The sequence below is a fragment of the Erinaceus europaeus genome, chromosome 13 (genome assembly GCF_950295315.1).
Source record: "Erinaceus europaeus chromosome 13, mEriEur2.1, whole genome shotgun sequence".
Lineage (NCBI taxonomy): Eukaryota > Metazoa > Chordata > Mammalia > Eulipotyphla > Erinaceidae > Erinaceus > Erinaceus europaeus.
In genome coordinates, this window is record NC_080174.1 from 5167157 (window position 1) to 5194766 (window position 27610).

Below are 27610 nucleotides of genomic sequence, written 5' to 3' on the forward strand. Positions count from 1 at the left end.
CTGTCACACACAAAGACACTGTTGGACTCACTCTTTTGTGTGTTGTATTTTTTTCTCCTCTTAATTGGCCTATTCTAATACGTTACTCTTCCCAAAAACACGATCTAATTTAGTCTATTGATGAGGTCATCAAGAATGAGCTCTGATGTGACAGCAAGTTTCAAGGAAGTTACTGAAACGACGACTAACTTTAAAAAAAAAAAAGAAATGTATCAGGGCTCAAAGAAACACCAGAGGTGTTGCCAAAGTTTATACCAGGGGAACCATTTTCAAACGGAGCAGAGACACTGCCTGAGCTCGCTGGAACCGGGACAAAGTGCAAGTGTTTAAGACAACACGAAGCAAACAAATGTTTGAGAAGCTACTCCCATCACTCAAGGACGAGGGCTGTGGACTTTTGCCAGAGGACAAAATCAGTCACCAGCTCTGCAGAAGCCAAGGACCCAGTGAGCCTGTAGGCACCAATTAGCTTTCCACTTCCTCTTCTTCCCCCATGAAAACCCCAACTTTGTTGCTGCTGCTCTTTCTTCCTGAGGGTATAACTCGGGTCTCCACCCCGGTCCTGTACTGTAAAGCTGCCTTGACTTTCTTGGGGTGTCTGCTTCTTAGCTCCCAGGGTCTTGAAAATGTATGAGCCCATAATCACAAGCCTAAAGAAAGTCTTTGGGAGACGAGTGCGGACGCCCCTTGTGGGCTCAAGTGCCGCTGTTAGCGCTTATGGTCTGTGCAGTGAGCGCACACTCCTCACAAGAGCTCCCCTGCAGACTTTAAATCCCAACCAAGGGAGGATGATTTGGAGCACAGAGAAAGAGCGCTGTAAAGAGTCTTAAGCAGATCAGACTCCAAGCCCCAGGCAAGCTCAAAATCTCTCCTGAAGGGCCCGGGCAGTGGCGCACCCAGTTAAGTGCAGGTGTTACCAAGCACAAGAACTCAGGTTCAAGCCCCCACTCCCCACCTGTAAGGAGGAAGCTTCACAAGTGGTGAAGCAGGGCTGCAGGTGTCTCTGTCTCTCTCCCTCTCTATACTCCCTCCCCTCTCAATTTCTCTCAGCCCTATCAAATAAAATAAATAAAAACAGGGGCCAGGCAGTAGCACACCTGCTTAAGCACTCAACATTACAGTGCACAAGGCTCCAGGTTCAAGCCTCTGGCTCCCCACCTGCAGGGGGTCCGCTTCATAAGCAGTGAAGCAGGTCTGCAGGTGTCTCTCTTTCTCTCCCTCTAGCTACCCCTTCCCTCTCAACTTCTCCTACTCCTAATCAAAACTGCAAAGAAAAGGAAAAATGGCCACTGGGAGCAGTGGATTCATAGTGCTGGCACAAAGTCCCAGAGATAACCCTGGAGGCAATAAAAAAAACAAACAGAAATCTCTCCTGAAATATTGAGTCACTGGCTAGCCACATTTTCTGTCCCCACAATCATGGAGTCAGCCTGGGCGGTCTTTGAGTCTGGGGACAGGGCAGCAGCACCAGAGTGACTCCAACGGAGGCCAGTAAAAGTGCCTCTCCCGGGCGGGCTCAGAGTGGAGGCATCACCCAGTGGCACGTGGAGCAAAGCGGGCAAGACCCCTGCAACGGGGAGGACCCCCCCCCCCCCCGCGCGAGCGCCCGCAAGCCCTCTCTGCTGAGTTTGTCCTGCTTCTACATTTTTAGTCTTTTTTTTTTTTTCAATAATAGAAAGGGAAAAAAAGGGAGGTGATGGTGGAATGGGGGCAGGCCACAGAGTCGGCTCCGCACCAGAGCACATGCTTTCTATGTGTGAGGCCCTGGGTTCAAGCCCCAGCGCCACTTAACAACGAGAATGACAAAAACAAACAGAACACCGTGGGTGGCGGAACAGGGCCCCGGGCATTCTCCCCCTCCAACTAATAATAATAAGGGGTGGGGGAGGAAAAATGGCCTTGAGTACTTTTTCCAAGACTCAGCTCGTCTGGGCTTTGGCTTCTCCAGAGAAGCTTTTGGCTGTCCACGCCACTCCCCTCCGAGTCCTGACTGCCTGCCCGTCTCAATAGCCTCCCGTCCATCTGTCCATCTGTCTATCCACTGGGATAGAACTGGAGCGGCCATCTTTCTCCGTGCCCAGATGAGATCACTGTCCACACAAAGGGCCTGGCCAAGTCATTTCTACAAAGAGCAGAGCAAGTTCTACAGAGCTAAAGACTAGAGGTCGGAGGGAGGCCAGCAGAGAGGGAGCAGCCCAGCCCAGCCCGAGGCCCTGAGGCCCCGAGGCCCCGAGGAGCTGGGGAGGGCCATGGAGTTCAAGTGGAAGGCGATGAGGCATGGAGAGAGGGCCCCCAGCCAGATTCCCACTCCTTGGGTTCCTTCTCTTTTTAAATTTTTTTAAATACTTATTTCAAAATGAGAGAGATACAGAGAAAGACACAAAGAGACCAGAGCCTTGCTCAGTTCTGGCTGGTAGTGGTGCTGGGGACTGAACCTGGGACCTTTATAAATATATATGTTCTTTTAATAATGAGAGATAAATATATATATATATATATATATATGGAGAGAGAGAGAGAGAGAGATGGGGGAGGGAGATACAGAAAGAGAGAGATGCATACACCAGAGCCCTGCTCAGCTCTAGATGGTGGTGGTGCTGGGAATTGAACCTGGAACCTCAGAGTCTCAGGCAGGAAAGGCTTTTTCAGAACCATCCTGCTGTCTCCCCTAGCCTCCTGGGTTTCTACTGTAGATGAAGCCCAAGTCCCATGAAGGGCAGTCACACCTCCTACCTCCTGTCTTCGGGGTCTGTGTAAGGACCTCCAACCAGCTCAAGTCACCCAAGCCCACGTCTTTACAAAGACAGTTTCCTCGCCTTCCTCACCCGCTTCTGCACCTGGCCCACTGCTACTTGCCCTGAAGGGCTCACAGGGGCAGCGTCCCCCTCTCCCCACTCCTGCCCCCACCCCTGCGAGCACCCAGAACCCAGGCCGCCATGCTGAGAGCCGGCCCCCCTGATGCCACTTCAGGAGCAGTGAAGCCGGACTGCAGGTGTCTGTCTCTTTCCTTCTCTCTCCCCCCTCCCCTCTCAATTTTTGTCTCTATCCAAAATAAAATTATACATATGTGGAAATATACAGAGAGAGAAATAGTTGTTTCATATATTAAAAAAAAGAAACAGTAAAAGTTGCTTGGGCAGAGTTTTGCTCAGAGGAACATCAGTGAAGACCCAAAACCCTTGTGGTGTTCACATCTGCAGGCTTTACCTCCTTCCTCCACTCACTCAGCCCCTCGTTCACTGCCCTGCAGACTGCACTTCAGGGTACTGGGTGGCTCAAGTCTCTCCCAGCAGCTAAGGGTCAAGCTGAGACCCCCATCCTAGACAAGGGACCCTCCCAGCTCTGCGGTCACCACAGACACACAGTCTACCCGAGAGGGTTTCGGCCTGCCAGGGAGCCCCTGGAGCACAGCTCCAGAGTGTGGGACAAACCCCAGGTTCCTGAAAAATGGGGGGAGACTGCAAACTCCCCGTGTGCAGAGGGCCCCCGCCTCGGAGGGCCTGAATCCTTCCCAAGGTCGCTATCGTGAAGTGAGCCGTTCACATGGCAGAGGTGCTGGGAACACAGGTGAACACATCAAGAGGAAGCACAAACATTAAACAGGGCCCAGCAGTCAGATCAGCATAGGCAGAGATGGGGGGGGGGGGTGTCTCTGTAAGCAGGAATCCCCCAAGAGGGAGGGCCACGTGGGTGGAAAGCTTCCCATCAGCCCCCTCTCCTGGCTCACACTGGTCAAGCTCATGACGCTCGCCCCTGAGACCCCACTCCGAGCACAGCTGCCTCTCGCCCAGCCTGCAGTGAATCACGAGGGAACTGCCCCATGACCAAATGGCCCAGAGCTGTATCATAGAAACACACAAAACAAACAGAAAGAGGGGTGGGAGGACCCCCCCTCACCCCCACCCTGAGAACGGTGGAGCGGCCTGTGTGGCAAACGGCAGACGGCAGAGGTATTGGCATGGTCCAAAGCACAGGCTGAGTGCAGGGGCCAGGGGAGGCCGGGGACACCTGGGTGGCCACAACATGGCGGCCATCTCAAGGGAAAGCTCGCTCTCTCACAAAGATGAAGCCCATCTTCTCTTCTCTTCCAATGCAAACCGCGCCCCCAGAATCTTACAGAGCCCCAAGGGTGGCGTGACATTTTTTAAACACCAGAGCCAGGGCCTTCAAGGAAACTTCTCGTCACTAAGAAAAACCAGAAGTCCTGCTTCACCCTGAGCTTCCCAAAGCTGGCCTCTTGCCCCAGGGCTGCCATTTGTAAAAAGCCTCGGTGCCAGTGGGTGACCACCCCCGCCCTGGCAGGTCTCTCGGTGCTGGGGTGCGAGCCAGAAACCCAGACAGAAACCCTTTCCCGGCAAGCCCGGTGCTGGGCCCACTCCCAAACCACACAGAGGACCAACCAAGGAAAATGGAAACAGGATGTGTGTGTGTAGTTGGCGGGGTGGCAGGTGGTGGTGGGCTGGGGGCCGGGGAGTGTGTGTGCGCGCGCGCGTGTGAGCACGCAGGCACACGCACTTCATCCACTTCCACAGAACAGCCAGTCCAGGGCCCAGAGGTGGCCAGGGCACAGGAGTGGGGGTGAGGGTCCCCAGCACACTCACCGGCTGTTTTGTTGCACTCGAAGTTAATGACACTCATGCGCTGAAATCCAGAGCTGCATTCCTCGCCTCCAGAGTAGATCAAGGTGAGGTCGCCGTCAGAGTAGCTGGAGTATAGCAAGACACAGGCACACGCGTCGGGGTGGGGGGACCCCGGGCAGAGAGACGCATGTGCAAAATGAGCCTAGGTGTACGTCCCCTCAGGCGTCAGCCAGCAGCAAGCGACCACCAACAGGACAGTCAGCACCGCAGCTCGCTTAGCAAGTGTCCCACGGAGAGGAGACCCAAGTGCACAGAGCTGGGCTGAGGACACAGCTCTCTCCGGGACGGGGCACTGTGTTGCTATGTGTTTGACCCAAATTCAAGCCCGGCCCCCACCATACTGAAGGAAGCTTTGGCGCTGTGGTTTCTATCACTGTCTCTCTGTCTCTATCAAAATAAAAGGGGGGGGCAGGTGGTGGCGCAACCTGGTTAAGCGCACACATTACAATGTGTGAGGACCCAAGTTCCCCACCTGCAGGGGGAAAGCTTCACAAGTGGTGAAGCAGGGCTGCAGGGCTGTCTCTGTTTCTCTCCCTCTCTACCTTCCCTTTCCCTCTCAGTTTCTTTCTGTCTCTATCCAATAATAAATAAATAAAATAAAATAAGATTTTTAAAAAGCCACAAATGCACAGATGTGGCTTCTACGACTTCAGAGCCAGGCCTGAGTGAGAAGCGCACAAAGGGGTTGCTGTGAGCATGGCGGCTCCTCCTGCTCTTGGCTCTGGATTTTGCACAAACTAAGTAACACCCAAGAAGTGTAGCATGCCCCTAGCAAGTGCCCCTATACCCAGGCTCACCCAAGAGAGCCCTGACAGTATTTTATCTCAGAAAGAGGCATTCTCCTAACGCTTCTGTCAAGGAACCGCTGGGCTCAGCATTCACAAGAACGCCTTGACTTTTTTCTTTTTTTTGACAGAGACAGAAATCAAGGGAGAAGGAGAGAAAGAGATACCTGCAACACTAACACTGCTTCACCTTTTCTGAAGACCATCCTCCACCCCCTGCAGGTGTAGACCAGGGGCTTGAATCTGGTTCCTGGCATGCTGTTACTACATGAACTTAACCAGGTGCACCACCACCGGCCCCCACAAGAATGCCTTTTCTGAGTGGTTTGCAACGTCCACAGAACGGTAGCATAGCTCCTCAGGAAGCAGCAATACTCTTTAGAAGTGTGTGTTTTATACAACACAGGAGCCCAGTGACACAGGAAGGAATGCAGCCCCCTTCCTTCAGCGGGGGGCTTCTTGCAAACAATAGCTCACCCAGGGAAGGGTTTGAGCAGGAGCCCGCTTGATTGTCAAGCCAGGAAAAACATCGTACTGTTCAGTGACGGAATAGCAGCCTGCCTAAGTGCAGTAGGAAGGCCTGGTACCACACTGATTTTGTGGGCGGGGGTGGGGGGGGCAACACAGGGAGGAAGCGGGAGGGGACACTGGGGGTTGGGCAGGGAGCTAGCTGGAGGCGGGACAATGAGCCTGGAGTGGACAGGAAGGCCGTGTACACACCGGAGTGTTTGGTTCTGGAATTTCCCTGCGACTTTGATAGGTCTGGGTTCAGTCTTTTTCACTTGGCAAATGGCAGCATCGTTTCGGTCACAGATGCCCAGGAGGGGGCCGCCACAGACGTTCAAGTAAAAAGTGTATTCCTTCCCATCCGCGGTGTAGAAAGGGGTGCTTGAAGCTGCAGGACCAGGAAGGACGGGGAGAGAGGGAGAGAGGGAGAGAGAGACTTGCTCACACAGATAGATTTGCTCACGGTGTTCCTTCCAGAAGCTCTTGTTTGGGGCAGACCTGCCTCTACCCCAACCCCATCCATTCCAGGGGCTGCCACGCTTGGCCCCCTCTCTCACCTCTGTGCTGGCCCAGGGGCTGCAGGTTGATGCTGATATCATGCTGCTCGTTGGTGAGGGAGCAGGTCTTGCTCTCTAGGTAGTCTCTAGGGCAGGCGTACTCGGTGATCCACTCCACCTCGTAGCGGCAGTTGGTTTTGGCCGTCAGCTTGGGGATGGTACCCTGTGTGGTGGGGAGAGGGGAGCCATGTGCAAGGAGCAGAGAGTTTTTTTCTGGAAGCGCAACTGCCAGGTGGGCGTGCATGGCGGGCTCCTGGAAGGTTCCAGGGCAGGCAGTCGGGTTTCATGCGTTTCTAGAAGGTTCTGCTAATCTCCCCCCCAATTTGTTTGGATGTTGTTCTGTGTGTGTGTGTGTGTGTGTGTGTGTGTGTGTGTGTGTGTGTGTGTGTGTGTATGTGTGTATGTGTATACACACACACACATATTCTTCACTTATGGGATACAGAGAGAAAAACTGAAATGAAAGGAGGAAAGAGTAAGACAGACACCTGCAGCCCTACTTCACCTCTCATGAAGCTTCCCCCCACCCCCACCCCTGGCAGGTTGAGACAGGGGGCCTTGAACCCAGACCCCCTGTGCATGGTTTCATATGAGCTCTACCAAGTATCTCACTGCCCCGTCCCACCTGGATGCTTTGACTTCTAGCAAAGCCATTTCCGGCCAAGCTTTCTGGTTCCTTTCAGAGCCACACACCAGCTGCACCATGTCCCCCTGGCGTGCAGTCTGTCTGTCCCTGGGAGGTGCTGGGGTATCACCGGCCCCTCACACCCAGAGCTGCCACCCTGCTGCCCAGGGTGAAGTAGCAAACAGAGCTCTGCCCCTGGCCTGTGGTCTGAGCAGGGGAGGAAGCTGAGGGCACAGGCATGGGCACCAGAGCCAACGGTTGTGATCCGAACCACTTGGGAGGACTGAGCCAGGTGGAGGGACCAACGTGCCACTAAGCAGCAAACAGTTCAGAGGCAGCAACAGCTACGGCGCCTAGCAAGGACCCATGGCAGCCATGTCTTTCCAATGACAGAACTGTTGGCGGTGGCCGGCTCCGTCACTCGGTATCGAACTGACCTCGGGGATCAAGGACAGAGCTGATACTCGCGGGCGCCCTTCACTCTGCAAATGTTTGCTGAGTGTCGGCCACATGCCAGCTTCTCAGCTACAGGTCCATCTGATCAGAGGCCTGCGCGTTGGGCTCCAGATCGATGCTCTGGCCACCTGGCTCAGAGCAGTGACCCTCGGGGCTTCGCACAGAGTGAGAAAAGCCAGATGCCAAATCACACACATCCTGTATGGTTCCACTTAAATGAAATGTCCAGAAAAGGCAAGTCCCTTAGACAGAAAACAGATGCACAGTGGGGGGGGGGGGGGGCTGCAGTGAATTGATTGCAGAGGGAGGCGGCTCTCCCCAGAGGAGGGTGGGAAAGTCCTCCCTCACCTCCGTTACACAATCTTCATCAGAACCGGATAACAGCCCCACCACACTTCAAACAGATCGATCTCACAGTATGTAAAGTCAATGGGACTTTTTATTTCTTCCTTTAGAGATCAATGAGGTCAAATGACCAGGCACTTAAACACTCCAGCTCCAAAATTAATTAATTAATTAATTAAAACAAAAAAAATCACTCGGCAAAACCAGTTTCAGAGCCTAAATCAAGCCTTCGGCTGTCAAGGAACCCAGAGAACGAGTCCTGTAAGCTCGGTTAAGCTGAGTTGAGTCCCTCTGACGGCCGGGCTAGAAGGGGGCATACCTGTTCCCTCACTCACAGTCCAGCAGCCTCCCGGAAAAACTCAGCCCTCCTCTCCAGCAGGAGGAGGAGGGATAGACGGATAGAGGATGGAGGGATGGAGGGATGGAGGGATGGAGGGATGGAGGGATGGAGGGATAGAGTCCTGGTTCTGAGTGGAGAACAGCAGACCGCAGCACTGTGAGCACTGCCTGTCAGAGCACCCACTCTGCAGGCTCAGAGAACCTCAACCTTCACAGCTACAAACAGGAAGGACAAATCTCTCCTCCACGGCATTCATGCCAAAGACAGGCCCATATGAGGAGGACACCATGTGGACCCACCCAGAATTCTGGGGATGCCTACTGTGAGAGTGGGCATCTGTCTCTGTTACCTCAGCCACCACAACACAGCCAGCTGAAGCCCTACCACCACCATAAAAACAAACAAACAAACAAACAAAAAGAAACGGGCAACTTCCGGGCTGATCAGGAGGGAAGGCAGGACAAGGAGATCCCTGGCAAAGGAATCCAGCCCTCCCACCTCATCTAGCACCAGAAGGCGGGAAAGAAAGAAGCTCCAAGTCCTAGACGCTTGCTCTGGTTCCTCCCCTGGCTGGGGCGGGGGTGGGGGGCCCTTCCATCAGCACCCCCAATCTGCTGAAACACTTAAGCAACAACGGACAAAGCAGGCCATGCACATGCTGGGCACTGGCCCAAGGGTAAACATGACAGGGGCCTCTACCCTCAAGGAGTTTACAACTGCTCAAGGATTGAATAAATAGCCAGAGGCTGGGCAATAAATCTGCCCACCAGTGTGGGGAAGGGGGCAGGGGAAGGGCCGCCCACTCCCCCCCTCAAGCCATAATTCTTCTGCAGCTGTCCAGCCTGCAGCCCCCAGAGGAGAGGCCAGGCAGCTCTGCAGACCATCTGCTTTGCTCATGTCCTCTCCTTCCCAGCAGCCCCCAAGAGCAAGAACAGACATGGATTCACAGGTCTGGGGCTCGAGGCAAGTTCTTTGCTTAATTGCCCCCACCTCCCTCACCGCCCCCACCTGTTGGTGACCTGCCCGTGTTTTAGAGAAGACTCTATGAGTGCAACCCAGCGTACACTTGGGTGGAGTTACTTATTCTTTAGCAAGAGAGAGACGCAAAATGTGAAAGCATGAAAGAGACCCCCCAGCGCCCAGGGAAGAACCTGGGTCGTGTACCTAGCAAAGCAGAGCACTGTCCCTGGGTCCTGTACCTAGCAAAGCAGAGCACTGTCCCTGGGTCCTGTACCTAGCAAAGCAGAGCACTGTCCCTGGGTCCTGTACCTAGCAAAGCAGAGCACTGTCCCTGGGTCCTGTACCTAGCAAAGCAGAGCACTGTCCCTGGGTCCTGTACCTAGCAAAGCAGAGCACTGTCCCTGGGTCCTGTACCTAGCAAAGCAGAGCACTGTCCAGGGAAGCTGTTTCTCCAGCCCTCCAGGCTGCCTTGCTTATCCCACCCAGAGGCAGAGACCAAGAGACGCCATAGCACCAAAGCTTCCCTCAGTGCGGTGGGGCTGGGCTTGAGCCTGGGTCGTGCGCATGGTAAAACAGAGCACTGTCCAAGGGGATTATTTCCCCAGCGCCACGGGTAGGGTCTTTTACGGATTCACTGCAATCAGCAGAATTCTTTATATATATTCAGAAGAAACTGAGAGGGGGAGAGAGAAAGAAAGAGAGAGAAAGAGAGAGCCTACAGCCCTGCTTCACCACTCCTGACCCCCCCCCCCCCGCGCCTACTAGGGGGTGGGGGCTTGACCCAGATCCCTTGCACGTTATGACGTGTTGGGTGCGCCAACGCCTGGCCCAACTCTTGACTTTTTCTAACTGCGTCCAGAACCACCAGCGTCAACCGTGCTCAGCGCTCAGCAGAGGAGCAGCCCAGGCAGGTCAGCTTGGTGGCCCGGGCTTCCGGGTCCACCTCGCACGCCTTCTCCTGTACCAAGACCCAGGTCCAGGCCAGACACTGTCCACAACCCTGGCCTGACCCTGACCCACCCGCAAGCTGGACCCTGCACCCCCCTCCCCAGTTCTGTGTTTGCACAGCAGCACGAGGGCACCCTGCTCCCCCAGAGGTCACAGAAATCTCAGCCACTCACCTCCCTCCGCTCTGAGGGACACACGAACGTGATGGTCACTGCTGGGCTGTGGCCACCACAGAAGTCCAGCTTCCTTGTGTCCTCTTTCACATAGCTCAGGACCAGCCTAGGGGGAGGGCAGGAAGAGAGAAGCAGTGTGAGAGACACCCACACCCAAACTCTCACCCTCGTAATGGGCTTTTCTTTTGTTTAACATTTTTATTTCGTTTATTATTAGAGACAGAGAGAAACTGAGAAGGGAGGGAGAGACAGACAGACAGACAGCTTCAGCCCTGCTTCACCACCCAGGAAGCTTTCCCCCTGCAGATGGGGACCAGGGGCTTGAACCTGGGTCCTTGTGCACTGTACTGTGTGCACTTGACCAGGTGCGCCACTGCCTGGCCCCTCACGTTCACGCTTTTCAGGCTCACCCAGGGCCAGAAGCCAGAGTCACAAAGACACTTGGGTTCCCGGCCATTCAAAATTTAAAAGAGGAAAAAAAAATCATTTTTATTTTTAAGCCCACGTCAATGAGTACTATTTTCTCTTCAAGGCAGGCAAATAAATAAAAAGACCAACATGTCAATTGGAAAAGCTAACAAGAGCTGCCTGTGTAAAACTAACAGAAAAACAATGAGCAGGGGATCTTGGCGAGTAACCCAAACACAGCTGGGCAGTCCTCACTGCCCGCAGGCCGCAGGGCCGCTTCCTGTGGGGACCCCCACCACATGCAGCCAAAGCCACGTGCCCCTGGAGCAGCCACCAATCCCCGGGGGGCTCACTGCTCAGTCTCTGTGCTAAGACCCCCCCACACACACACTCCCTGGCAGTGGGCTGGTTCAGCTGCACCCACCGAACTTCCAGAAATGGGCAGGAGGGGGGTCACCCGGCCTGGGTTCCCATTCAGTCCCCACTGTCCTGTCCTAAACCATCACTCTCAACTCTGACACCATCTTCCCAGACAACATAGGTAAACCACCTGCATGTGACTTATCAAGCTCCAGCAAAAATGACTGAAGTCATGAGCCCACACTCTGACACTCTGCCTGAGGGTTCCAGACGTCCCAGGTTCAGTCCCCGGCTCCACCGTAAACCAGAGCTGAGTGGTGCTCTGGCATCTTTTGCTGCCTCTCATGAAAAATAAAGAAACAAAACTGGGCCAGGGAGACAGCAACATGGCTCTGCGAAAGACTCTACTGCCCGAGGCTCTGAGGTCCCAGGTTTAAACTGCAGCACCACCATCAGCCAGAGCTGAGCAGGGATTTGGAGTCTCTCCTCACTCATTAAAATAAAGCAAACAAGATATTAATATACGATTAACTAATGTAAAAACCTGCAGCCGAGCAGCGGCTCACCAGGATGAGTGCACAGGTTACTGTGTGCAAGGACCTGGGTTGAAGCCCCCATCCCCATCTGCAGGAGGCAAGTATCACAAATGGTGAAGCAAGGCTGTAGGTGTTTCTCTGTCTCTCTCCCTACTTCCCCCTCCTCTCAAGTTGTCTGTCTCTATCCAAAATAAACTAATAAAATGTTCAAATAAATAAAGAAAATCTTGGGAGGACAAATTAAAAGCAGAGTTTATTTCAAGATATGAACCAGAGTCCAGTCTGGGAACTGGGGTACCCACTGAAGCCTAAGGCCCTGAACCTTGGAAAGACACCAGCAAGCCGCCTCCCCTGCCTCTCGCCCTCCAAAGCAGGATTTCCACAGAACAGGTAAATCAGGACACAGAGCCCGCTGGCCCGCGCCCCAAACCTGTGGGTGCAAGCAGACCCCAGGCTGACTGAAGCTGGGGAGCCAGGGCCGGGCCAGACACCCTGCAGACAAGACACTCAGCAGTGGCCAGCAACACGAGGAAGCCCAGTCCTTGCGTGGAGCCGGGGCAGAGGGAACTGTTTGCAGACCCTGGGGCAGACTGACCTGTCTCGGCTCAGGAACTTGAGTCCGTCCTTGGGCTGGCCCACGTCGAACGCCTGGTCCCCTCGAATCAAGCAGGCAGCAGCTCCAGGAGGACAGTCTCTCAGCTGCACGGCGGAGCCCCGGAGGGTGTCTGAGGGGAGGGACACAGCAGAGGAGATGGGTCAGTCACAATGGCCAGACCTGAGGTCCCTCAGAAACCAGGGCCAAGGGGCCCCGGGGGGGGGGGGGGTAGCAGCTCTCCCAGGAAAGCATGTGCCATCCATGCGTGAGGTCCCGGGTTCAAGCCCCAGCACCCCACAGAAGTCCCTGGGTGGACCATGGATGGTGGAGCAGTGCAGTGTGGTGTCTGTTCTCGCTATATCTTTCTCTGTGTGTGTGTGTGTGTGTGTGTGTGTGTGTGTTTCAAACAAATCAAGAACGGGGGGGGGGCAGGAGAGTTAGGGGAATGCTTCACAAGCACTGAGGCAGGTCTGCAGGTGTCTCTTTTTCCTTCCTTTTTATCTCCTCTCTCTCTCTCTCTCACACACACACACACACACACACACACACACCCGACCTCATCCGTCCTCTCAACTACTGTCTTATCCAATGAAATTGGAAGGAAAAAAAAAAAAATTGGTCACGATGCTTTGTAGTACAGGCACCAAGCCCCTAATGATAACCCTGGAGGCAAAAAAAAAAAAAGAAAGAAAGAAAGAATAAATATCAGTATTTTCAAAGCTCCCCCCTCAGGCAAGATAAGAAAAGAGACTTTAGGGAGAGAAGGGGGTCTAGGCTCCCTGGCCTGCCCGGAGCACGCCTGTGACCTCTGACCCCAAGGAATGGGGACAGCCTCACAGCCCCACGTCAGGCGAGGTGAGGGGAAGAATTCTAGGCTGCGCCCTGCACCTGGCGCACAGAAGACACCGGCCAGAGGGCCTCTGTGCTATTCAGGGCAGGGATGTCCCTTCTCCCAGAGACACACTGACTTAACTCTCCGTCCTTTCGGCTATAATTAGACCAGAAAATGCAGACACTGCCTGGCAGCCGTGGGGAGAGGCCTAGGCCCCTGGAGTGAGAACCACCCCTCCTCTGACAGAGACCTCGGGGTGCAGATCTGAAAACACCTTCCCCACCTCCTGCGCGCGCGCACACACACACACACGCGCACACACCTAGCAGCCAGTTCAGACATTCCTGATCTTGCTCCAGAACTCCCCCAGTAAGTGGGTGGTTGGGGGCTCCCTGACAGGTTCAGGGCAGCATGGAGGAATTGCTCACACAACGTGCCCAACGACGGACGGCCCAACAGCTGCTGGTTCCTTCAGTGATTCCCTCACTGCTGCTATCTGAGTCGCACGCCACAGGGCTGACCACTGACTCTGGCGCCAGCGAGAATGTGTGTGTGTACACAGTATGCCGGGACTCAGTACCTATCTCTGTGTCTTGCACGTAGGAAGGCCAGTGTAGCCCACCCCACCCCCCATACACACACACACTCCCCCAGGAACACGTGAACATCGCCTAGCCGGGGCTTTGAGTAAAGCTCTATTAAGGGGTGACCACGCAGGAAGGACCCCACTCTCTTTGAAACTTAGTTTGGGGACTTCAGACAAGCTCCAGAGGGTAGAGAAAGGTCTGGGCAAAAATCAAGGTGCAGCCCTGTGCTCACAGCTGCACTGTTCACAACAGCCAGCGAGTGGACGCAGCCTAGATGCCCGTCCACAGAGGACTGGCTAAAGAAGTGATGGGGTATATACTCCATGGAGGACTACTCTGCTGTCAAGAGATGATGTGTGTCCTTTAGAACAAAATGGGTGGAACTGGAGGTGAGTTTGCCTAGCAAATTAAGAGATGAAAGACAACTACCAGATAGTCTCACTCATTTATGGAATCTAGAGGAATGATGCATGTCAGCTTGCAAACACACACACACACACACACACACACACACACACACAGGATCAGATAAGCTGTTTCTAAGACTTGGTGAGAACTCTGGCGGTCATCTCTAGAAGGTGGGAGGGTTGGGACACAGAACCTGGTGGTGATGTTGTGTTCAACTGTCTGCCATGATCTTCCCATTCTGTAACTCACTATTAATCACTAATCAAAAAAAAAAAAAAAATGGAGAAAGGAATCAACGTGCATCTTGGGAGAACTAAAACCGCTAAAGTTCAGCAAGTGGTCAGAAATTTAGTATGGGGAGGGCTGGGGGGTGGGGAATGGGAGGAGGTGCTGTTCTAATAAGAAATAGTCAGTGAATTTAGATATACCCTCAATGGTAGGCCAGGAAGCCAAGTGTTTTTCAAAAGAAAATGGCGTTGTGATTCTATGATCCAGGATTCTATAAGACTTTTCAAGTTCATATGGTCCCATCTGAATCACTGACTCACTTAAGACAAAGGCTATGTCTGAGTCCACCCTTCTCTAAAAGAATGTTAAAAGCCACCCTGGAAAACAAAGACAACTGTCTACACAGCCTGGCATACGGAAGGAAATCATTAGAACTCACTTTTGGTAACTGTGTATGTTGCATATTCATTTTTCAACACTGTTTAGAAAGACTGAAAAGCCAGGAGCAGCACATGACTTATGTGCAGAACTGGGGGGGGGGGGAGTTTGTGAAGGGCTACTCAGTCCCCCACTCCCTGGCCCCACCCTCCTGCCTAGGGTTGACTTTTGCATTCTTGTCCAAGCTTGTTTAATGCCAAAGTCCTGTGTGCTAGGCAAGAAACAGAAGCCCAAGAAAAACACTGAGAGTGATCTTTGCGTTAGTTAATCACCACCAAATCCTACTCAAGGTCTAAGTGTTGCTAACAGGGCAGAAAGGCAGGGCCGAGCCCAAGGCCCTGACATAATCCTCAACGCTCAGAGGGGACATGGGACATTTCAGCCCCTCTCTCCACATCATTCCAAGGCTGCAAGGCTTGGGGGGGGGGGGAGGAGTAACCCTCATCTGGCCCTTCTGCAAAAGACTATGTGCAGACTAGACTGCAGCTGATTCAGGAACGAGGACTGGGGTGAGGATGGGATGGGACGGGACGGGACGGGACGGGATGGGACGGGACGGGATGGGATGGGACGGGACTGGGAAGCAGTGGTACAAGGGACTAGCTTGTAAGAGTTAAGTGTCAGGTAAAATCCCCAACACCACCAGCAGCCAGAACCAAGCAGTGCCCTGGGCCACAACAGTAACAGTCATCAATAATAATTGAACGAAGGGGGCCAAGCAGTGATTTTTGAGCCCCATCTGCAGGGGGAAATGTGTGTGTCTGTCTGTCTGTCTTTCTGGCTGTTATTCTCTCCCTTATTTGTGTTTCCCATCCTCTATCCAAAAACAAAGACAAAGCCAGGATGGTCACTAGGAACGGTAGTCATGCAGACATGGACTCCCAGTGAGAATGTGAGTAACAGCAGAATAATAAAAATGGCAATGATGGGGGGAAGCCACGGGTGGTATGTCCAGCTAAGTACTCACATTACCATGCTAGAAGACCCAGGTTCGAGCCCCCACTCCCTGCCTATAGGGGGGGAACACTTCACGAGTGGTAAAGCAGATCTGTAGGTGTCTCTCTTTTTCTCTCCCTACCTCTCCCTCTCCTCTCCCTTTCTCTCTGTCCTTTCTAATAAAAAGCAGAAAGAGAGAAAGAGTAATGGTAACAATGGTCATGATAACGGTAACAGTCACTTAGCAGTGACACCTCCAGCACAGAATGGGTTACAGTCAAGTGTCTCCCCGAGTGGAACTCAGATTCAAAAGACGTGGGGCGGGAGGACGGCCCCACAGACAGGAACCGCCTCCCTGTAGAGTCTGCTTCAGAATCAGGCATCTCAGTAGGTCGAATCAATGGTAGGCAAAGTGCTCAGATACTGAAGTCTTTGAAGAAACACTCCACCACCAATATATATATTTAAAAAAATAACTACCACCCACTGTGACCACCCGTCACCACCCACCGTCATTCCCAGCCCCCCGCCCCCAGCCACAAACACCCACAGAGAGTCCCACCTATGTCTCGGCAAATGTTGATGTAGAGAGAAGTGTCTGGGTCAGAGCCGTCCACCAAGTAGCCCCCGCTGATCTTGATGAGTGGGTTTAAGTCGTGCTTCCGGAACTCTCGGTCAAAGGCATAGCAAGGCACCTAGGGGAGAGAGACAGAGAGAGTGAGACCACCCCCCTCAACCTCCAGGAGAGGTGTCAGCCACCTGACCAGTGTCCTCCGCCAGCAGCACTGAGGACCCCTGGCCAGTCTCCGCCGCTCTACGGAACACAGTCAGTCACAGACTGCTGTCCCCACTCTCCCTGCCCTGCTCTGCCCTGCCCTGCCTGGTGGCGTTTCCACTCCATCAATGACGGCTTCTCAGTCCAGGTTACATCTGTGTATGCATCTTTTCTATTAAAGACGAGCTCCAGGGAGCCAGGCAGTGCTGCACCTAGTTGCGTGTTCATGCGACCGTGAGCAAGGACCCAAGTTTGAGCCCCACTCCCCACCTGCAGGGGGGACCCTTCCCAAGCAGCAATGCAGGTCTGTAAGTGTCTCTCTGTCTTTCTCCCTCTTTATCTCCCCCTCCTCTCTCAATTTCTCTTTGTCTCAGTGATAACCCTGGTGGCAATGAAAAAAGAAGATAAATAAATAGTAAACCAAAAGAAACACAGGCTCCAATCTGTGGGACGCTATGAGCTGCTGGCTTTTCTCCCCGGTCTTGTTTCCAGAGATCTCATGGAGAGTTACTGGATTAAATCAGACACTGGCATGTATTTGGAGCTCCATCTGTCACTGTCTACACTGCCCACTGGGGGCTGTCTAAAGAGGCTGGGGCGGGGGGAGAGGCGCCAGGAGCAAGTGCCATCGGGTGGTCAGAAAGACAGTTGAGGGCTGGAGACAAAGCCCTCTGTCTTGACACATATGCAGCTCAGGCTCAAACCCTGCCACCGCATGGCAGGCACTACGGTCTCAGAGGAAGCTCTGGTGTTGTGGTATCTCTCTCTCTCTCTCTCTCTCTCTGGATTATCAAGCCACCAGGCAAGAGAGAAATCACATAGGCACAAGGTCCCAGCTCCACAAAAAAAGAATGGAAAATAGCAAAGGAAGAAAGACAATTCAAACAAAAGAAGTGGTTGCCGCTGTAGCTAGGTGGGGTTGAAGCTTAGCATCCAAATCCTGCCCACAGATACGGTTTTTTAAAATAATGAAGAAGGAGGAAGACGAAAGAAAGAATAGGAAAGGAAAGGAAAGGAAAGGAAAGGAAAGGAAAGGAAAGGGGAAAAAAGCAGAGCAGAAATGCTAATCAAGCAGCGCACAGGTCAGGTCTGTTGAATGTCTGCAATGGACAGCCAGGAGCATGTCAGATTGGGGGGGGGTGGGGCACAGGCAGCTAGCACCTGGCAAGAGAAAAGAGGGTCCAATCTGAAACCTTCTGGTTCTTCTTCTTCTTCTTCTTTTTCTTTAAGCAGTACCTGAAACAAGCCCAGGATCTCCTTCAGGTATGACACCACAGAGCTGCCTCACCAGGCAGATTCTTTTGTTGTTGTTGTTGTTGTTGTTATTATTATTATTATTATTATTATTATTATTATTATTATTTAAGAAAGACAGAAACAAAGAAAGAGAAAAGCAGGGGGGGGGGCAAGTAAAGCCCCTCGCCACTGCCCCAGGAGCTCCCCTCATGTGAGCTACAGGGATTCCCCCACCCCACCCCCACCACATGTGATGCTGAGGACTGCACACCATGCCACACTCTTTCTCAAAAGCCCTGGTTCAGAAGCCACTTTGGCATCTCCGAGACCCCCACAGACGCCCCATTTCAGTCGGAGGGCAAATGCTGGCCACCTTTCGGGCTCCAGTAAGGAAGAGGAGGCGCGTCTAAGCCCGGGGCCCCACGGAGCCAAGCGCGGGCTTCTGGGCAAGTCCTCCCACTTCCTGCTCCTGGGCTGGCGGAGCCCAGCAATGGCCACATTCATCAGGGCAGGAAAGCGGCAGCAGGGGGGGTGGGGGGGGGTCCCTTCCAGCCTCACACACCACCCACTGAATCAACCTGGGGACCGGGAATGTATAGAGAGCCTGTTATTTATGGAGCGAAAGGAAGGCTCCGAGCTGGCCAGATCTGAATTTCCTGTATTCACAAGGCTGCAAAGCATCGAGCCCCTTGGAGGGGAAAAAAAAAAAAGCCCCAGGTGCATTGAACGAGCATCAGGGCTGGAGTTAAAAAAAAAAAAAAAAAAAAAAAAAGGCACCTTCTGGAAACTGCCACGTTCTGGGCCCAGAAGTCATTAGGCTGAGGACAGAGCGAAACTAACAGGAAACAGGCAGAACAGCGGGGGCAAACAGGCATCAATAAGGTGTGGGATTGACAGCCCATGGGGCGCCTGGCCGGCCAGCGGCCAAAAAAGAGACTTGAGGAGGGTGGTGATGCCGTGAAACAGTGGCTACGGCTTCAGAAGTTGTGTCACGGCCTGTGAGGCGGAAATCGGGACTTAGCGAAGACAGAGAGAGGGTGTGTGCCCCTCTGTGGCACTGCTTTCTTAAAAGCCTAGGGGCAATGCAGACCTGTTAATGGGCCTCTCTCTACCTGAGGCAGGAAGAAGTTGCAGTTCTCAAGAAACATGGGCTTGAGCAAAGGGGGCAACACGGTCTCCAAAAAGACTCCCCTACCTGAGGTTGCCAAGTCCCAGGTTCAGTCCCCTGCACCATCACCCAGAGCCGAGTAGGGCTCTCTCTGGTCTCTCCTTGTATCTACCTACCTACCTTTCTTTTTTTTTTTTTAATTTTTTATTTAAGAAAGGATTAGTGAACAAAAGCATAAGGTAGGAGGGGTACAACTCCACACAATTCCCAACACCCAATCCCCATAACCCACCCCCTCCTACCTACCTTTCTTCCCCTCTCTCTCTCTCTCTCTCCCTCCCTTATTCTAATGAAACAAGTAAAATATATTTGAGAACAGGAGTTGTGGTTTAATGGACTAAGATGAACTCAAGTCAGGCAAAACACAAAGTAAAATAAATAAATAAGTAAGTAAAGGCACAGAGTTTGGAGTTCCCTCAAAGTCAAAGCCTTCTTCAGATTTTCAAGACATTCCGAGCGCTCAGCCCACCAGACCCTCGCCCGTGAGTGACAGAGGGGAGGACAGACAGAATCCCAGCCATCACGAGGTGATGATTACGAGCACACTGTGCCTTGAGAGCAGCCTCCAAATTAAAGGCTGGTGTTTTGAGAAAAATCCAAGGTTAAACAGCCGCTTAGAAAGAGGAGGAGGAGGAGGAGGAGGAGGAGGAGAAGGAGGAGAAGGAGGAGGAGGAGGAGGAGTGGGAGGAGGAGGAGTGGGAGGAGGGGAACGGAGCCCAGGGAGACTGGTAACAGTGCTGAGGCCCACAGTCTGCTGCCGAGACTAATACCTAACTTCTTCCCAGGAATGTTATCTCAGCCTGTCAGTCTGAAATTTTCCAGACAACTGTCAGCCAGGCAGGCTGCCTGAGCCTCCCTCCCAGCCCCCCAGGACAGGGGGCCTACAGCAGTCCACTCTCGTTCTTATCTCACCCCCACTCCCAGCCAAGGTTCAGGACAGCTCCTGGGGACTCGCCTGCTCCCTCACTCGCTCCCTTCCTCCCTCCCATGTGCTGTTGCTTTTTTAAATAAAGGGGCAATGGAGGAGGCTTTAGATTTCTACAGATCCAAGACTCGGGGTTGGGGGGGGGGAGTTCAGAAGCACATGGCAGGCGGGGGGGGGGGTACCCAATGCCCGAAAGTGAAGAGAAGGGGACGATATGGTGGAGGGCATGGCGTACTGACACCTGCTTGGGGAGATGGGACACAGGAGCTCTGTGACTGCAGCAGTCTCACAAATCAACAACCTCCAGTAAACTGGTTAAATTACAAATAAATACAACTGGGTAACAAGAAAGGAAGGAAGGAAGGACGGAAGGAAGGAAGGAAGAAGGAGGAGGAAAGGAAGGAAGAAGGAAAGGAAGGGTAAGAAAGAAAAAAGAACAGAATGAGTGGATGAAGAGGGAGAGAGAAATAAAAAGCTTTTAAAAGCAAAAACCTCATGGGTGAAAATCTCTTTCTAAATACCAGGAAGGAAAAAAGAGAGGGAGAAGGAAACGGAGCAGGAAAGACAATAAGAGAAAGAACGAAAGCAAGGAAGATAAAGAAAAGGAGGAAAGGAACAGAAATGAACAGAAAGGAAGGAAAGACAGATCAAGGAAGGGAAGGGAAGAAAGAAAAAAGAAAAGAGAGTCTCTCTTGTAAGCCAGGAGACCCCTGCAACGCCCTTTCTCCTTTTGCTCACGATCCGGGACAGCGGGAAGCCACTTCTCAGCTGCCGGGCTGCCGGCCGCACGGGAAAGGCAGGCCAACAGCTGCGGCCGTGGCTTCTGAGAGAGCCGCCGTCCCCGGGCAGCCAAGCTAGGAAGAGGGCACTTCGTTCAAGCAGAAGAGAAACGAGGACCTATTCAGGGTGGGGAATGAGCACCCCAAGGGGACGTGAGGACTGCGGGTTGGGGTGTAGAGAGAAGGGAGGAAGGCCGCCTCTCTCTGGGGCTGAGAGGCCGCCTCAACCATCTCTGTCTCCCAAGTCCCCCTCCACCTTTTACCTGCTTCCATGTGACGCGATCTTAGCTCTCCCCAGCTTTATGCCTAGCCCTTTCCCTTTTTAAATGTTTCAGTTGATATATATAGATATATATAGATATATAGATATAGATATAAATTTTTCTTTTACCAGAGCCCCACACTCAGCTCTGAAATAGGGGCTCCCAGGGATAGAGCCTGGGACCTCTTGCATGCAGGTCCTGGGCGCTAAGGCCGTGCCCTCCCTCTGGTCCTCCGGCTGCCCAGCACCCTCTCCAGGGAGGCCTCCTTCTGCCTCTTTTTCCCTCCTCACAGCAGACTGCCTTTTCATCCTCAGACTGCCGTATTTGGGAAAAACCAGTGGAGCTGTTTTTTCTCAAACCCACAGTCTTGCCCTGCTCAAGCCGAGCCAAGCCGCACGGCACACGGCCGTGGAGGAAGGTGGCTGCAGGCTGACGGTCCATCAGTGAGCCTGTGAGGTCCACTCCTCCCATGAGGAGACCAATGGAAAGGGGCCGGGACGAGCCCAGAAAGGCCCTGCAAGAACCTGAGGCAGGGGAGCCACGGAGGAGGGTGGGGGCTGGTGGGAGCAGAGGGGGGCATACAGACAAGGGGTCTGCAGGCCACCCCACCTCCACTCCTTCTCCTCCGTGGAGAAAGCCAAGCTTGGAACCAAGGTGGAGGGTGGAGGGAGGGAGTGATGCTTCATTAATCACCAAGAAGGACTGACCCCACTCAGAGGGAGGGAGCAGGGGGTCACAGGCACTTCATCCTGCCATGAGCTCAAAATGAACCTTAGGGCAGGGGGTCGGGTGTGGTGCCATGGTGGGAACACAGCACAGCAGGACCTGAGCCCGTCCCGGGTCTGTGTGGCTGAGGGCCTCGGCCAGCCTCTCTCAAGCGGGTGATCTTTCCACATTTTAGGTATTATTTGTGTATTTACTTATTACAGTCCCATCCTGAGCTGCTTTGAATACCTTTTTTTTTTTTCTTTTGAAAACGAAGCACCACAAAAGGACAATCATTAGGATAAGACCACACCACAGCTCTGTCCAAATGGAGTTCAGAAAACTAAAAATAACATTTGCTTTGAGAGGGGTATGGTTTTTTGTTTGTTTCTGTTATTTGTTTTTTGGTGTGTGTGTGTGTGTGTGTGTGTGTGTGTGTGTGTGTGTGTGTGTGTGTAGGGGGGCTGCTTTGTGTTTGTTTTGGACATGTCCCCTGGGCCACGTATTAGGTGTCTCTAATACATTCTTCCCAAGCGTGTCCCCTGAAAGTCTGCTGGTCACCTCTTTGGCGGCTTTAAAGATGTCCTTCTTACAGGCTGCAGTGGTCCTCCACTCAAAGTAATGCACACACGATGTCCTGGTCACAAACTCAGGAGTGCCCTGTTTAAAAAACAAAATTAAATGGATGGATTGAAATAATTTTGCTACCCAGGCAATGATACCTTTTTTTTTTTTTAAATAAATTCATGAACAGAGAAGACCGAGTGAAAGGTGTTTCAAGGTAGCAGCCCGGAAGGCAGGGGTGGGCTAAGTTAAAACAAGGTCAGTGAGCAGTTCCCAAAACCCAAAGACAAAAGCCTCGTGAAACCATGCTGGAATCTGAGTGAACTGCCCAAGTCTGCTCTACTGCCCTAGCTATGCAAGTACTGCAGACTCCTGGGAAGAAATCCTGGAGTTGATCTACTCGAAAACTCCAAATGTTCCCTCCACTAAAAGCCAACAAAATCAAAGCCAGAAAATGTGACCTCACGCTTCCTGTAAGCGGAGGGGGGGAGGCCCATCTGGACCCGACTGAGTTCCCTCCAGAGGCCCCCACCCGTGAGGGCAGCCCCTCCCAACACACCAGGAAGACCAGGGCAGCCTCCAGACCGGTCAACTCCCACATGACTTTCCTCTCTCCCCACCACCCCACACACACACCCCTCCATGGGCAAAGCCTGGGGAGTTGTGAACAACTATGTTTTCTGGTGTGGACACCACCAACTTCTTAAAGACAATCAGTGGAGAGGGGAATAGCAGCTGGCGCATTCTCCAACTCTACTGCCCAGCACTGCAAACAGATCCCCCACCTCCCGTCCCAAGTTTTCAACAAAAATGAGCAAGATGTCTTTGGTTTTTAAAGTTCTTCAGTGGAGGTGTGTTATAGAGCTTGTGCCCAATTGCAAACAAACAAACAACAACAACAACAAAATCTAGACTTTGAAGCAAGCTGGTAGCCCCGAATTTCAATCAACCTGAATTTTCGGGACATTATAAGTTCTGACTGTGGTCAGAAAAGATTCCCAGGATGAGGCATAGACAGCTTTTTCCTAAAAGCAAAAACCTCATCAGTGAAAGTCTCTTTCTAAATACGAAAAAATAAAAACATTCAACTGTAAGTTATATGTATAATAAGAAAATTAATACGTTTTAAAGAATGGTATCCCCCCCTTTTTTTCTCTTTTCTGTTTTTAGAAAGGAGAGAGAGAGAGAGAGAGAGAGAGAGAGCAGGAATAATGAAATACCCAGAAAGGTTACAGACCCCATTTCCCTGTGGACAAAACCACCAGATAGATGGCAGTCTCTCCAATTTAATGTAATCGAGGAAGGAAAAAAAATCAAACACACATGCTCCTAAAAACTATTGAAATGAAATGCTAGAAGGACAGGGTTTGGAAAGAAGGGGAAAAAAGAGAGACAAAAGTATTAAACCACACTTGTGTGTTCACACACACTAATCATTCTGGACTAGTTTTACACAGAATGTGGGTCAAGTTTCACCAAAAACTGGTAACTACAGGCCTGGGATTTGTTGACTTATTGGTTCCTTAATGGTGATGGAGATTTGATGGTGTTTGTTTGGTCTTGCTGAGTTTTAATTCCGCTCACCTATTCTCCCTGAGATACGGTTATGGCAGAAATGGCCAAGGGACAAAACTTTTCTTTTTTAACAGATGCTGTAAATTGACTCCATGTACACTCACCAAGGTTTTCCCACATAGGAAGGTAATGCTGCTTTGGACTTTGTGACTTGGGTTTTGTGGTTCACAGCTCTGTGTTGTGTTGAATTCCAGAAGAGATCTGGTTGCACTTCTCATGGAAGAGTCGCCTATTTGGAAAGAAAAGAGCATGAACAAGATATAAAACACTCATAACCATAAAGTTACTTCCAAGTGTTTCAAGAAAAGAAGGGGGGGAGGCCATGAGACACATGCTCGCTGAAGCTGCAAGAGGCTAAATAGGTCACCTGGGACAGAAAACCCAATATGAAATAGACAAGGCATGATCAGACACCCCGAAGGAAAAAACATATGTCAATAAACATGTGAGATGTTCAGCATCTCTGGTGATGAACGAACTGCAGATGCAGACCACATGGTAAAGAGGCTTCAGCCTCAGCCTTGCCTTTGCCATTGAGAAAAAAATCAAACAAGTGGCAGAGGAGGACTGGTTACACTGTGCTCCACTGTGTTGCTGAGAGAATTATACAACTGGTAAGACCAAGGAAAAACACAGCTCCACACTATGTCCTAAAATTAAACACTTGGTGCCCTCAACCAAGGTATTCCACTCTTAGGTATGGACCGGAGTGTGAGTGCATGCACCCAGACCTACATAAAACATAGAGCATGTGAAAGAACATCTCGTGCTCATCGCATTAGGAAAAAGCCTGGCAACAGCCCAGCTGTCCATCCATGGGAGAGGAGATACAGTTACTCTGCTAAACTCACAAGACATTAAATAGGAGAAGAAATAAACCTCTGCAAAAGGTAAAAGTACCCATTCCTTTTTGCAATGGTGTCCAAATGTTACACGTAGCATGATATACACTTTTGGTGTGATGTTTAAAAAGAAACACATAGACCGAGACCTTTGGGAGAGCTAGATTTTTCAGAAATTTAATACAGGAAGCAGGCTAATGATTACTTCCAGCGTGGCCAGACAGGAGGAAGAGGGTGGGGGGAGGATCATAGATCATGGTTATTGTCAAGTTGCTAGGCTTTGTCAGAGACCAGGGTTTATTACATTCTCCAAACACCAAAAGAAATAAATGGCTGGTGCACAGATGATTTTTTTTTCCTGCAAGATTTCTGAGAATTATGTATTTATGCTTCCCGAGGATGGGGGGAGGGAGGGAGGGAGGGAGGGAGGGAGGGAGAAAATGACCGCAGAGCCCAGCAGTGCAGAGACTGCGGTGGAGATGGGGTGGGGCACCTGTGGCAGGTGAACTCTGAAGCATGCAAGCGCGGTGTGCTAGCTCCCGGGGTCCTGGTTAAAAAGGGGTACGTGTCAGGCTGAGAATCAATATGAGCTACGCAGAGCTGGTGCAAGGCCCGCCTGTCCCCGCACCCAAGGTGCGTGACGCGGAGGAGAACATCAAGGATGCAGACGGGCTACGCGTCTCCATCCGGGCACCAGGCGGCGCCCGCGCCTTGGCTCCAGCGCGCCTCCGCGACAGGCCTGCGGGCTGCGCCATCTCTGCCGCTGCGCCACGGCCGCCCCGAGCGAGCACGCACTGACACTTCGGCACCACGGACAGCGCCCCGCGCCGCGCGCCCCGCCTCCCGGAGGCGGCTCCGGCCGCAGACAGGGCGGGGCCTCGGCGCGCCCCTGCGGTGCCGCACTACGGGGGAGCCGGGGGGTGGCGCGCACGGCTGGCGGCCAGGAGGGGGCGCGCACGGCCCCGCCCCCCACCCTAAAGACCCTCCCCGCGCCGCCCGGCCCCCAGAACGCGGCCCCTTCCAGCCCAGTGCGCACGGCTCCCGAGGCTGTCCGCACCGCTGCTCGGCGCTCCGCCGCCCGCCGCCGCCGCTACCCCGGCTCCGGCCTCTCCGCCGCAGGCACCGCAGAGCGAGCGCACCGCGCTGCCCGCAGCCCGCGCTGCACCTGCCGCTGCCCGCTGCCCAGCCGCGCGCCCCAGCCTCCCAGCGCGGCGCGGCGCGACGCGGCAACCCACCGCGGCAACCGGCCCGCGAGCCGTCCTCCCCGGGGGCTCCACCGGGCGAGGACTGCGGGGCCGCGGCCAGCACGCCAGGCCCACGGCCAGTCTCCGAGGACGGCGCCAAATGGGCTGGGCCGCGCTCGCCGGTCCCGCCAGACCGCGCCGGGTCCTCCAGACCGCGCGCCGGGCGCGCCAGACCACGCTCACCAGGCCGGCTCCGCCAGACCCGCCCGCGCTGGCGGGGGCCCAGCAGACCCGAGCGCGCCGGGGCCCGCAGGCCGCGCTGCCCCGGCTGCCTCCTCCGGGTCCGGCAGCGCGCTCCCGAGCGCACTCGGCAGCCCGAGTCCGCCCGACCCCGCCGCGCCCGCCCAGGCCCGCCCGGCCGCGCCGGGTCCTCCAGACCGCGCTCCCCAGGCCGGGCCCGCCAGACCGCGCTGGGTCGTCCAGACCGCGCGCTGGGCCCGCCGCACCGCGCGCTGGGTCCGCCAGACCGCGCGCTGGGCCCGCCGCACCGCGCCAGGCCCGCCCGACCTCCCGACCACGCTCTCCAGCCCCGGGCCGCGCGCGCCAGCCGCGCCCGCTGGGCCCTCCCGACCAGGCCGCGCACGCCGGGCCCGCCAGGTCGCCCCGAGCCCTCCGGACCTCCGCGCCGCGCCGTGCGCGCCCGGTCCTCCCGACCACGATCTCCTCCTCCCGCCCGGGCCCTCCCGAGCGGGCGCCACCGCGCGCCAGGCCCAGCAGACGGCGCTCTCCTGGCCGCGCCCGCCGGGCCAGGCCGAGTCCTCCCCGCCGGGCCGCTTCGGGTCCTACCGACCCTGCGTCCCCGGCCAGTTCGGCCGCTCTCACCCGGGCGCGGCAGACCGCGGCGTGTCCTCCAGACCGCGCTCTCCAGCGCGCCTCCGCCACCCCCGGCCGGGCCCGTTCGGCTCCTCCAGGTCGGGCCGCGTTGGCGGCACCTCAGCAGACTAGATCGCGGCGCCTCGGCCAGGCCGCAATCGCCCGCCAGGCTCGCTCAGAACAGGCTGCGCGCACCAGGCCCGCCGGGGCCGCCCCGCGCTCGCCCGGGCCCGCCAGGCCCCGCCGTGCCCGCCAGGCCCGCCAGGCCGTGGCCCCTGCAGCCGACGGCCGCGCCCAGCCCGGGGCCAGCCGAGCACGCTGGGTCGGCCAGCCAGCGCTCCCCAGGCCGCGCCCTGCAGGCCGCGCTCGCCCGGGCCCGCCAGACCCGGCCCCGCTCACCCGGACCCGCCAGAGCCGGCCACGCTCTCCAGCCCAGGCCACCCGGCCTCCCGCGCTCGCCCGGGCCCGCCAGAGCCGGGCTCGCGCCACCTCCGCGGCCGCCACGGGTCCCGCAGACCCAGAGCGCCAGGCCCGCCCGCCCGCGCTCGCCCGGGCCCGCCGGAGCCGCCCCCGGGCCGCGCCGGGTCCCGCCGACCCTGCAGGCCGCAGCCCGTCCGCGCCCGCCGCTGCCCGCCCGCGGCCTGGCACGGCCCGGCCTCGCCTGCCTGCCGCGCCGGGCCCGAGCGAGCCCAGCCGAGCCCGCGGCAACTCGACCGCGCTGAGAGCGCAGAGCCCGACCGCGGCCGCGCCGCCGCCACCATCTCCGCCCGCGCCCGCGCCCGCGCTGCCCGCGCCGCCGGCGCCGCCCGCAGCGCCCGCAGCGCCCGCAGCGCCCGCAGCGCCCGGCGTGCCGGCCACCGCACTCCGCGCCTGCCAGAGCGGCGGGCAGCCCTCGCCATGCTAGGCTGGGGGCCCGGAGTCCGCCTCCCTGCCGCCCTTGTCCTCCTCCTCGGTCGTGTCGTGTTCGACGTGTGCCAGTCCTGTGTTCCCTGCTCCGCCAAGTTCAACCAGAGAACCCTCTCGGCCCTACCTGCCCTACAGCTAGCTACTGCCTCAT

General features: G+C 54.7%; 1 protein-coding gene across 3 annotated transcripts in view; it reads right to left on the bottom strand.

The window, feature by feature from the left end:
* IGF2R (insulin like growth factor 2 receptor) overlaps window positions 1-27610 on the bottom strand; it is a 124610-nt gene that overhangs the window by 73517 nt on the left and 23483 nt on the right. For all 3 annotated transcript variants that reach the window (XM_060205224.1, XM_060205225.1, XM_060205223.1), the window contains exons 3-10: window positions 23759-23883; window positions 22077-22175; window positions 16227-16359; window positions 12236-12365; window positions 10337-10442; window positions 6490-6652; window positions 6146-6320; window positions 4602-4705 (exon numbers count right to left, since the gene is read on the bottom strand). In XM_060205224.1, the coding sequence (XP_060061207.1) occupies window positions 4602-4705; window positions 6146-6320; window positions 6490-6652; window positions 10337-10442; window positions 12236-12365; window positions 16227-16359; window positions 22077-22175; window positions 23759-23883 (1035 nt within the window). The remainder of the gene's footprint in view (window positions 1-4601; window positions 4706-6145; window positions 6321-6489; window positions 6653-10336; window positions 10443-12235; window positions 12366-16226; window positions 16360-22076; window positions 22176-23758; window positions 23884-27610) is intronic.